Source organism: Polypterus senegalus, chromosome 3, assembly GCF_016835505.1.
Source record: "Polypterus senegalus isolate Bchr_013 chromosome 3, ASM1683550v1, whole genome shotgun sequence".
NCBI classification, from domain to species: Eukaryota; Metazoa; Chordata; class Cladistia; order Polypteriformes; family Polypteridae; genus Polypterus; species Polypterus senegalus.
Window position 1 is genome coordinate 145,058,495 of NC_053156.1, and position 12,197 is coordinate 145,070,691.

General features: G+C 35.5%; 1 protein-coding gene across 2 annotated transcripts in view; it reads right to left on the minus strand.

Moving 5' to 3' along the window:
- Nucleotides 1–12,197, minus strand: part of kiz (kizuna centrosomal protein) — a 134,447-nt gene that overhangs the window by 94,116 nt on the left and 28,134 nt on the right. For both annotated transcript variants that reach the window (XM_039748024.1, XM_039748023.1), the window contains 2 exons: nucleotides 6,673–7,231; nucleotides 5,966–6,245 (listed from right to left, as the gene is read on the minus strand). In XM_039748024.1, coding sequence (XP_039603958.1) covers nucleotides 5,966–6,245; nucleotides 6,673–7,231 — 839 coding nt within the window. The remainder of the gene's footprint in view (nucleotides 1–5,965; nucleotides 6,246–6,672; nucleotides 7,232–12,197) is intronic.

Below are 12,197 nucleotides of genomic sequence, written 5' to 3' on the forward strand. Positions count from 1 at the left end.
TGTCTTCAACAAGTGAAATGCATGTCCAGTTGGGTTGAGATCAGTTGATTGACTGGGCCTTTGAAGAATATTCCACTACTCTGTATTGTCTGCTTTTGCAGTATGTTTTGGATCACTGTCCATCTGCACTGTGAAGCATTGTCATTTCAGTTGTGCACCATTTGTCTGAATCTGAGCAGCAAGTATAACCCTGTACACTTCAGAAATCATCCTACTACTTTTGTCAATAGTTATATTACCAACAAACAAAAGTGAACCCTTCCATTGATAGTCATGCATGCCATAACACTTGTTCTATTATATTTCACAGATGATGCAGTTTGCCACAGATCATGAACCGTTCCTTCTCTTCTTCATACTTTTCTCTATCATGCTGGTAAATAGTGATCTTAGTTTTATTAGTCCAAAGAAAACTGTTTCAAAAATGTTTTGTTTTTTTTTTATATATTTTCTGGTGAAGTCTAATTAGTCCTTCCTATGCTTGGCACTTACTAGTGTATTGCACCATGTGTCAAACCCTCTGTATTAACTTTCATGAAGTCTTCCCTTGATTATAGACTTTAGCAATGATAGGCATAGATCCCAAAGAGTGTGCTTGGTTTGGCTAAATGTTGTGGAAGAGATTATACTTCCCCAAGAAAAGAATTCTGTGATCATCCAACACAGTTGTCTTCCATCATTGACCAGGCCTTGCTGTTCTCACCAGTGCATTTCTTCTCTTTAAGAAAATATCAAATGGTTGATTTGACCACTCCGGGTGTTTCTACTAGCTTTCTGATGGGTTTGCTTTGTTTTTCCTGCATAATAATGAAATGTTTTTACTTGGATGGACAGCTCTTTGAACCTCATATTGAGGGTTCACAGTGACTGCTTCCAAATGCAAATTCCACACTTGGAATCAATTCCAGGCTTTTTACCTGTTTAATAGTTTAATGGAATTTGAGAGACCTGCTGACACCAGGCTATGGAACAGCTTGTCAGTCAACTCTCCAAATACTTTTAAGCCCCTGAAAATATGGGGACTATTTATAAAAATGGCTGTAATTCCTAAAAAGCTCATACAATATTTTTGTTAAACCCTTTGAATTAATGCTAAAAGCCTACACTTCAATCATGTAATGATTTCTTCATTTCAAATCCATTGTACTGGAATATAGAGCCAAAACAATGAGAGCTGTGTCATTAACTGTATATAAATGTTTTTGTTGTTGTAGCTCAAACCATTATAAAAGACAAAGTCAACAGCACATACCTTTTTCTTCATAATTAATAAATGCAATAAGTATGGCAAAATAAAATATACCACCGATAGCAAGACTCTAATTGCAGAATCTGGGAGGTGTATTTGCACATGTGCACAAATCTTGTTCTTCTATAAGCTAATACAATAACTGTGCGGTTTGACTCACATGCTCACATGTACATGACAATTAGTGTGAGAAAAATCAAAATTAAACATTTCATTTTTATTTTCACGTTTTCATTCTTTTTTTTCAGTTTTAGTTTATGAAATACCAGTGTTTTCATAAATGGATATGTTTCATTTTAGTTTTCACTAACAAGGAAAACACTGAGAGCTGGATATGAAAAGAAGGCACTCTCACAATCAGAAATTTGACTGATCACAGGAGATAGAGGAGTTAATGTTTACCTGAACAGACTACAGTAAGATGGTTGTCTTTGTATCATGAATCTAATGGTCCAAGTGTGTATCTAGTAGTTCCACAACCGGGAGAAGTGAACTTCTTGCCAGTGACAAACCATAACAGTTTTTTATCCTAACATCTTATGGGTTTATGGTTAATATCACTTATAAGGGTTTATCAATGGGTTCATGTAGGTAGATTCTCAAAATGTGGTCAGGTCCTGTATCTATTATTCACAACTTTGAGTCAAATTGGCCACAAGATGACAGTCATCACATCTGAGCTACATGACTTGTAAATGTCTCAGATATGTTATCATGTAGTATAGATATTTATTAGTAACTGCCAGGCTGCTGCCAAACATGTGCACTATGAAAAGAACTTAGGTACATAAGGAATTTGTGTAAAATCATCACCATAGAGCACAATGCCCGACATTCTTGCCGATTGTAATTTTAGTGCTTCATTTTAGTGTTTCATGAACTTTGCTGTGGTGGACATGTGGACAAACTTTCCAAAAGTACATCTAGACTCATTGCATCCTGGTCAAAACTTTGGGTTTTAGAACATTAGAACACTGTAGACGAGAACAGGCCATTCAGCTCAACAAAGCTCACCAGTCCTATCCACTTATTTCTTCTAAGAAAACATCAAGTCGAGTTTTTAAAATCCCTAACGTCTTACTGTATACCACACTACTTGGTAGCTTATTCCAAGTGTCTAGCATTCTTTGTGTAAAGAAAAACTTCCTAACGTTTGTGCGAAATTTACTCTTAACAAGTTTCCAACTGTGTCCCCGTGTTCTTGATGAACTCATTTTAAAATATAAGTCTCGATCCACTGTACTAATTCCCTTCATAATTTTAAAACACTTCAATCATGTCACCCCTTAATCTTCTTTTGCTTCAACTGTATAGGCTCAGCTCTTTTAATTTTTCCTCATAATTCAACCCCTGTAGCCCTGGAATCAGCCTAGTCGCTCTTCTCTTGACCTTTTCTAGCGCTGCTATGTCCTTTTCGTAGCCTGGAGACCAAAACTGCACACAGTACTCAAGATGAGGCCTCACCAGTACATTATAAAGGTTGAGCATAACCTCCTTGGACTTGTACTACACACATCGTGCTATATATCCTAACATTCTGCCAGCCTTCTTAATGGCTTCTGAACACGCTCGGGAAGTCAATAGCTTAGAGTCCACTATGACTCCTACATCCTTCTCATTAGGTGTACTCTCGATTTTCCGACTGCCCATTGTGTATTCAAATCTAACATTTTTACTTTCTATGTGTAATACTTTACATTTACTGACATTAAAGTTCATTTGCCACAAATCTGCCCAATTCTCTATGCTATCCAAGTCCTTCTGTAATAGTATAACGGATTCCAAATTATCTACTAATCCCCCTATCTTGGTGTCATCTGAAAACTTAACCAGCTTGTTACTTACATTCCTATCTAAATCATTTATATATATTAAAAAAAGCAGCGGCCCTAGCACTGACCCCTGTGGAACACCACTCTTAACATCGGCCAGTTCTGATGAGGTTCCTCGCACCATCACCCTCTGCTTCCTGTGTCTGAGCCAATTCTGCACCCATGTAAAAATATCACTCTGAACTCCCACTTCTTTTAATTTGATGCCCAACCTCTCATGTGGCACCTTATCCAATACTTTCTGAAAGTCCAGATAAATAATATCATAAGCTCCATTTTGATCGTATCCTTTTGTTGTTACTCATAGAATTCCAGCACGTTAGTAAAACATGACCTCCCTCTTCTAAACCCATGCAATTTCAGGTGACTACCTGTTGAAGCTCATCGAGAGAATGCCAAGAGTGTGCAATGCAGTAATCAGAGCAAAGGGTAACTATTTTGAAGAAACTAGAATATAAAACATGTTTTCAGTTATTTCACCTTTTTTTGTTAAGTACGTAACTCCACATGTGTTCATTCATAGTTTTGATGCCTTCAGTGAGAATCTACCAATGTAAATGGTCATGAAAATAAAGAAAACACATTGAATGAGGAGGTGTGTCCAAACTTTTGGCCTGTACTGTAAATGCATATGTAAGTATTATTAGATTACTACCTTAATTAAGCAAGCTGTTATGTCCCACTTTCTGTGTTTTGTTGTAAAGTCATGAATAACAAATCTAAATTTATTACTTTTTTATTGGAATTTAGCAAAAATTTATGTACTGTATGTTACTTGAGGATAATTTAGTGTTTTTGTCTTGCCTTTAGGATTTATCACTATAATTTTCACTCCACTCTTCCTGAAGTTCTTGTTATATAAAACATTTTTATTAATGAACAAGGTAGCTACAGGTAAATATTGCCTTTCAGGGTCCTTTACACTTGTGTCTGATGTTCATCTTGTTAATTGTCATTCTTGGATTACAATAAACTAGCCGACGCCCGCCATCGCATACGGCACTATATGAATAGGAACAGAAAACAGTGAGAAACAAATTCAGAAATCAAGAAGAAAGAAATACTTCTTGAAAGACGCAGTTGTGAATAGGTGTTTTGCTGGAGACGACAGATAATGAGTCGAAAGTTCTAAGCCTAGAAAAAGTCACGTACAACTGACCGTGGCTGAAGACTGGTTGTTGTAGATTAACCCAAATCTTTGCAAAAGTTTGTCCTTGGGACTTGTTGATAGTCATGGCGAAGGCGAGTCTGAGTGGGAATTGTGAGCGTTTAAATTTAAAAGGGAGATTGGTGTCGGAAGGAAAGAGAGAGATTCTGGTTATGAAGATTGTTTCAGAATTTTAGATAGCGATCAGTTTGCACTCAATAATATTTGTATGTATTCGGGTAACGATGAGTAATGCCATGAAATCTACTGCCCTATGTCGTAGTGAGAATGCATTGCCTTCGTCAACCGTTTGTGTCAAGAAATAACCCACTGATAGGAACAGGCAGTTGTTGGATCCCGGAATACAGATGACGTTGTACAAAAACCCATCGACAGAGAAGATACAGTCATTCATTTTATAACAAAGGCTTAGGAAACAACCATCGCAGTATAACGAAAATAGCAAGGAGCGAAACCAATGCCAATGGTCAAGAGACCTTGCTGTACCTTCCATGAATCCAAAAGGATGCCAGATCTATCTATTGTAACTGAAGTGCATGGCAGCCAAATCTAAAATTTTCAGTGTAACAAGTGAACAGTAAATAGTCTGCATTTTTGGGATTGGTAACTAAATTTATTTGGGAAACAGTCATAAACAGGAGGGATCCACTGCAAAAGTGTTGTTAGGATACAAACAATGTTAACTGTATGTCTGTTATTTTCTTATCACAAAGTTTAACTTTTGTGACTCAATTTATGTGAGGTTCAGAAATACTGAATTGCAGGTTAACTGAATTTAAATTGTCACAGATATAAACCACTTTAGTATGAGGTACAATGTTGGAGTTATTCTTTCTGAAAAAAAGACTTCTGTTCAAACAAAACAAGGATCTCTCTCCATAACTATAAGTAGGAAGTCAACACCTTATCTTGTGTGAGCCTTCAGATCTTGCTCTAATACAGAAGATGAAAATGGTCAGATTGTAAAAGGTCAGCAAAAACAGAAAATCAGTATGAAAGACTAAGCTGGCTTCTTTTCAAACATTCAGTAGACTTTGTTAAACCATGCATTTTCCATATCTGTGACTGCAAATCCAAATCTAATGCACCATAGACTGGATTATACTGTACTTGAATGAATCAATACAGTATCACTCTTTCTGGACTTATTTTGCAATACTGGCAGTATTTTAATCACCTTCAGAATTGTTCTTTTGGAAAGATAAAATAAAACACAACACCAAGGAACTGATTGGTGATAGTTTCCAACTATAAAGGAAATGAATGAAAATAAAGATAATGGCATACCGAACAAACATGCAATGTGTTACATAATTTTAATTAAAAAGACAATGAAGTTTAAACACTTTTCTTTGTTTACATGTTTAATATTGGTGCGTGTATACAATAAAGAGAGCCATGTTTGTATTTGCTTTGTCAAGAAAGTAAGGAGAATTTGGGAATATACAGGCCCTGCTAATCTCAACCATGTTTGATTGAATTAGAATCGGCAGTGTGACAGACAAATTCATACTCCTCATAACATTTCAGATGAAAAATGATTGAGGGAAAGATAAACAATATTGCTGTATTACCTCTAAAACTCACCAAAAACATTGACAAGTTTATCCATAACATTCTATTTACTTAATAAGCAAAAAAATGTAAAATAATAATTATAACCACATAACATTAACCAAAGCATTCTGTTAGCTATTGTTTTAATGGTAAACTTACCCTTTTTGATGTGAAGATATACCATTTTCATTTTCAACATTGCTGGTAGGTTTCCACTCTTGTGTCAACGAATCTTCCATAGTGTAAAAATTATTATGTTTTGAAAGGCCAGACTTCACTATTGTAACATTTCTAACTACAGTTTCATCTTCATAATCATCTTCATCATCATCATCCTCACTCACTGAAACAGTAAGATCACTTTCAGAGTCTTCGTCCTTTTGCTGTTCGGGAATGTCAGGCTTTGAATGCATTTTTGGACTGCTCTTATGTTCATGTCCTGTAATTAAATAGTATGGTTAGGAAATGAACTGTTAACTAATATTTCAGACATTACAACCTATTAAATAAATTAGGCTATTTCAACTGGTTATATCTCTTTTGATATTCTGTTTCCAATCAGGCTTAACTAGGGATACTCAGACTTAATTGAAAATACTGTACACTATTATTTACATTTAAAAAATCCAAGCCACACATCAGGGTAAACATTGATTTTTTTTATAAATATAACTAAAATAGTGTAATTTTAAGACTTATTCATGAAAAAATTTATTCTGTATTGATACACTTCAAAAGCTGTACACCTGAATGGTTAAAAAAATAAACATACTAAAATAGGCCAAAATTATTATTTATTTTGTCATAAAAGTTATATATGTAAATAAACCAAAACTGCATATTGCACATAAAGAATGATCTCATACCTAAATCACTTTTGGAATGATTACTTGAAACAGGGGCTGACTGAAATGTATTAGGGATTTCTCTCTTTGTAGATTGACTCTGCATTTGTTTTTTTTCCATTGAAATTTTATTATTTACGATGTAATTTTCATAATGGACTGTTGGATTTTGCTCTGGTGACAATAGGTCATCCCTGTGTTCAGGAGAACCAGATTCTTCTTCCACAATGACTTTTTGCTTAGTAGAAACATGGTTTGTTTCAGATCTAAAAGATTGTATATTGGTTGCAGGTCCTAAAGAAGAGCTGTCAATTGAATTAACCTCCACATTGTGAACATTACTGAATAAAGGCATTACGTGCTTTGTTTTTGAAACCACTGTTGAAGTGTGGCAGCTATCCACCTTCTCCCGTTCATGTAACAGAGAAATATGTCTAGTAAAATTTTCTGTTGGCAGTTTGATTGGAGAATCTGAAAGAGTTGATGTTTGGCGACCCATAAAGATAACTGCAGGCTGGTAAAGCCCCTCAGTGAAATCTGTAGTGACATCAGTAGCAGAGGCTCCTGGAAACTGCTTGACCTTAACAGAAACAGAAAGTATTTATTTATGAAAATCTATTTATTTATTAATGAATACAGACTTACTATTTACTAACTTACTTTAACCACAAACAAATTTGAGTAAAATAAAAATATAAAATTTCAATAATCATATATGGTGTTATAAAAACAAAATATTTATAGAATACAAAGTTAGATGATCAATAAAATGGACCACAATAATCATTCAAAAACAAAATTATTTGAATTAATACTGTGTTCTTTACACATTTTTTTTAAACATGCTTTATTCACAGTGATAGGAAGATATTTTTGTATTTGTAATGTTGCTTGCACGAATGCAGTGGCCTTTTCTGGGTCAAGGTTAGTTTTCTTTTCAAAACTGTTTCAGAAGAATGTTGCAAGATCAATGTTTTAACTTTTAATCTTATTAACAATCCTTTATGTTAGTTGTGATTAATGTCGGCTAAGGCACCAAGGGGGGAAGCTAAAATCTTCTTCCCAACATAATAACAAAAAGCAATGCTTCTGTTTCTTTTCTGATAAGAGTCTTAAATACCAAACAGTTAGCTGCTTAATAACATTCACTGTAAACCATGCAGCCTACCCAGCAGATCCACAAAGTAGGTAAAAGGAAAAAAAGTTAATTTCTTGGCTGAGTGATTCCATCGGTAGCTGCAGGGCAAAGTAGAAAGTGTTTTACTAAAGTAGCAATTGATTCTTCTATCAATCTGCGGCACGCGCGTGCTCTTCCAAGGAATGTATTAAATATGAAAATCATATCCCGTTATCATCTGCTTCCAGCTTTCAGCCCGGTAAGCTTTTCTTAATGAATGCTGCAGCCTAAGGGACATGCACACTGCCAGCAATGGCTTCTATGCATAATGGAGTGATGGTACCATTTTCCTCATTACAATGTCTGCAAGCTAAGGGGGGGTTTGCACATGGTCACAAGTGACTGCTCTAGACAGCATGCTCCAAGTTATTATGAGATGTCTTAGACATTTCATCTGAAAGAGCTTTAACTGGTTTAAGTGAAGGAATAAGCAGCTATGGCCTTGAACTACATCATTTATACTGATATACCAGCAGGGATTAGACACCTGAATTATTATAGATACATTGCTAAATATATATTATATTGCAGATTTCTTAGTTAGATGCACATTTTTGTTTATTGCTACAAAGTAAATCTCACTGATGTTGCATGCTGAACTGGATTCTGCCTTGACCAATATTGATTAATTACTTAATTGTATATGAACTGCAATACAGAGAGGCACCCCCACACTCTTATAGGGTAAATTAAAAACTGCTTGTATCAATTAACCAAACATCCTTTGGGGATGTACAGGGAAATAACTGGAATTAGGGTTGTCACAATACCAACATTTTAAACTTGAATACAATACTAAGGATTTTCGCTATCCAAAGGTGTAAAAATCAAGGCCATGACAGGGCCCTAGTGCTAAAGAGTTCTGTCCTGCAATGAACAATGCAAAATAAAACTAGCCATGGTTAAAAATTAATTACAGACTCATATCTTAATGTATTAAATGTCTTAACTGTGTGGCCTTGGAACCCCTGCAGGTTTTATTATTTTTCTCCAGCCATCCTTCCTGGCCATCGGACCTTACTTTTATTCAATGTTAATTAGTGTTCCCTAATTCTATTTTCTTATTTATTTTATCTTTTTTCTCTTTCTTCATCATGTAAAACACTTTGGCCTACTTCATTTGTATGAAAATGTGCTATATAAATAAATGTTGTTGCTGTTGTAAACTGGCATCAAAAAACATTTTAACCTGTATAAAAAAACAAAACAAAAAAAAACAAAACCACAAATGTCCCATCCCTACTTCAAATGCAACAGTTTAGATACTTATGCTGATTAATGTGTCTGTAATGTAGAATCACATAAGCTACTATAACAGGGCTGCAACTATATGGAATCCCAATGGTGACCTACAAGGCTCAACTATCAGCACCCAGAATGAGCCAGAATAAACCAGAAGTGCAATTATATTTAAGGCTGTAGAACTGATATCATTAAAAACTAATATCGAAAAAAAATAAAATCAATACTTATCAATACTTTGTGTAATTTTTGCTTCACAAATTCCAATCTCGCTATCCCAAAATGCAAAGTATGCCAAGTGAAAACTAAAGCATGACTATTACAATAAGTGCTGAAACTTTATAACACTATTACAAACAAAATATGTATACACCTTGAGATAATAATTACAACAACATAACTACTGATATATTGTTTATCTGTTGTGTTGCAGTTACTTTAAGATATTATACATATACTGGCACCAAATAAAAATGGTTTAACAGGTAAAATTAAGAATATAGTTCAGATTACTCCCTAACAAAAATGTAAAGCAAATGTATAAATGTAAAATTACCATAACTACGAACAGGCACCTAAGAAAACAGAAACTATTTCAAAGAAAAAAGAGGTATACCTGAAAGAGAAAATTCAACAAATTAAGGATTTATTTAAGCACTGTCCAGGAACTTCAGAACAACTTAACATTATCCATTTAAAAAGATAATCTTGAAGTATAAAAACGGATATGCCCTGTAAAATATATAGTGGGTATAGAAAAGAATGACCCACTTCAAAATATTCCCATTATTTTGTGTTACGGTCTTAAATGAAAACATACAAAAAATATTTTTTTCAGCTTTACTTACTCAATGCAATCTATAACATCCAAGTGAAATATCACTGCTACAGTTCAGAAGAATTTTAACAAACAAAAAATAAGAAAAACTGAGATTAATAAAGGATTACCCCCCTCCTAAACAATATTTGTAAAGTCAATCAGGTGTAAGTAACCACCATTTCCATTCCAAACCATGGTTACTGGCTTCCACTTGTGATAAGTTGTAGTCAGTGTGATTAGTGAAGCATTAAAACAGCTGTTCCTGGAGCATTCCCTTGCTTGGTAGTGCAACTGACAGCAAAAAACTGACTGTGGGTGGCAAGCCACTTTCAAAAGGTCTCAGGGATAGAGTTGTGGACAGACATAAGGCAGGAGATGGATACCAAAAAGTCTCAAAGGCTTTATCAATCCCAAGGAACACAGTATGTAGTGACAAGTGTTTGGTACTACTAGGACCCTAACAGTGGTCTAGGACAGCACAGTGGTGGCACTGCTGCCTCGCAACAAGAAGTCCTCCCTGTATGAAGTTTGCATGTTCTCTCCATGTCTGTGTGAGTTTCCGCCAGGTGTTCCAGTTTCCTCTCACTGTCCAAAGACATGCAGGTTAGGTGAATTGTCAATGCTAAATTAGCCCTAGTGTGTATTTGGTGTATGGGTGGGTGTGTGTGTGTGGGGTTGCCCTGTGATGGACTAGCGCCCCTGTCCAGGGTTTGCTCCTGACTTGCACTCTATGCTAACAGGAACCTGCCACAAACCTGGTCTGGATTAAGTGAGTTAGAAAATGACATGACGAGTCACTTTTACTGAGGATATGGTAATAAATTACCTTAGTACAATGTTTTTGACTGAGCAAATTCACTGACACTAACTAATCCGTAAGTACACAGGGAGGACATGCAGACTCTATATAGAACCTAGAGCTATGAGGCAGGAATGATAATTTTGTGCTACCAGTCTGTCTTTGCCAATCTGTATTAAAGTTGAGCCTGATTAAACTTAGGTTAATTGGGATTGCTAAAGTGACCCGTGTGTGTGTGTGTGTGTGTTCTACCTGTGATGGACTGCCACCCTGTACAGTTGCTCTGCATAAACAGGTTAGGTACAGAAAATATATACAAATAGAATATTGTATGGAAGATACTGATGACAGCAACTAATAATAATATTATTGAGTGGTAAGGGTGCGGAGTGGTAGCATTGCTATCTCGCAGTGAAGGAGACTGGGGTGTGTGTCTGTATGAAGTCTGCATGTTCTCCTCAGGTGCTCTGGTTTCCTCTCACAGTCCAAATACATGCAGGTTAGATGGACTGGTGACCTGCCCAGGGATTGATCCTGCTTTGTGTCTGATCCTTGTTGAGATGGGCTCCAGCTATATCCCCACCCTGCCCCAGATAAGAGGCTTAGGGAGATGGAAGGATGAATAAGCGAATGGATGCTACATACACACATTCTCTCACTAAAGCACATACTGTACATGCTTTATCAACCAGCAGCTGCAGGCAATTTTTAAAAAAATAAAAAACATTACAGTGAAAGAATATAAGCGATCAGGTAACTTTTTTCAGTTATTATTGTCTAGTTGTTTAAATAAAAGAGACAGCAATTCACCTCGGGTAACAACATTCAATAATGTCCATAACTGCCTTTGGCACTGACTTTCCAAGATGAATCTATGCCACAAGACAAAGTGTGCTGTGGATAAAGGCGAATGTGGTAGTTGGTGAAGTGAAGCACACACTTTTACAATGACAATCTCACAACAGCAGCTTTATTTTTGCTTTTTTAACTACTTAAAAAAAAATGGATACTCGGTTTTACAAGATGTGTATAATCTCAAGATGAGGACAAATACTCTATAACATTTTTGGATTGAACAACAGATATATCCGATAACTTTTAAAGCTTTTTTTTTGACTGGGACTCCAGCCTCCTTAAGTGCCACTAGAAAGCACAACAGAAGGCTAGTTATTGTTTTGTTTTTTTACTTTATAAATTATGCTTCACTTTAGAACACAATTTCATGTGGCAAAATAATTTTGTGAACAAATTCCTACAACTTGAAAAATACCAAACTTATCCTTTAAAGACTATAGGTCTAGCAAAACCAATAATGAGATGTTAAAAGGCAGCAGCTATACACCATATGCAACACTCAAAATCTTCAAACTGTTTCCCAGCATAAGAAATTTTCTACCATCTAGTATTAAGGCCTAATACAGGGACTGAAAATAAAAGTGATAGTTATAATAGTGATAGTTGTTTAACCCACTAGCCATAGAAGAATTGGTGAAAGCAATAATTTGGAG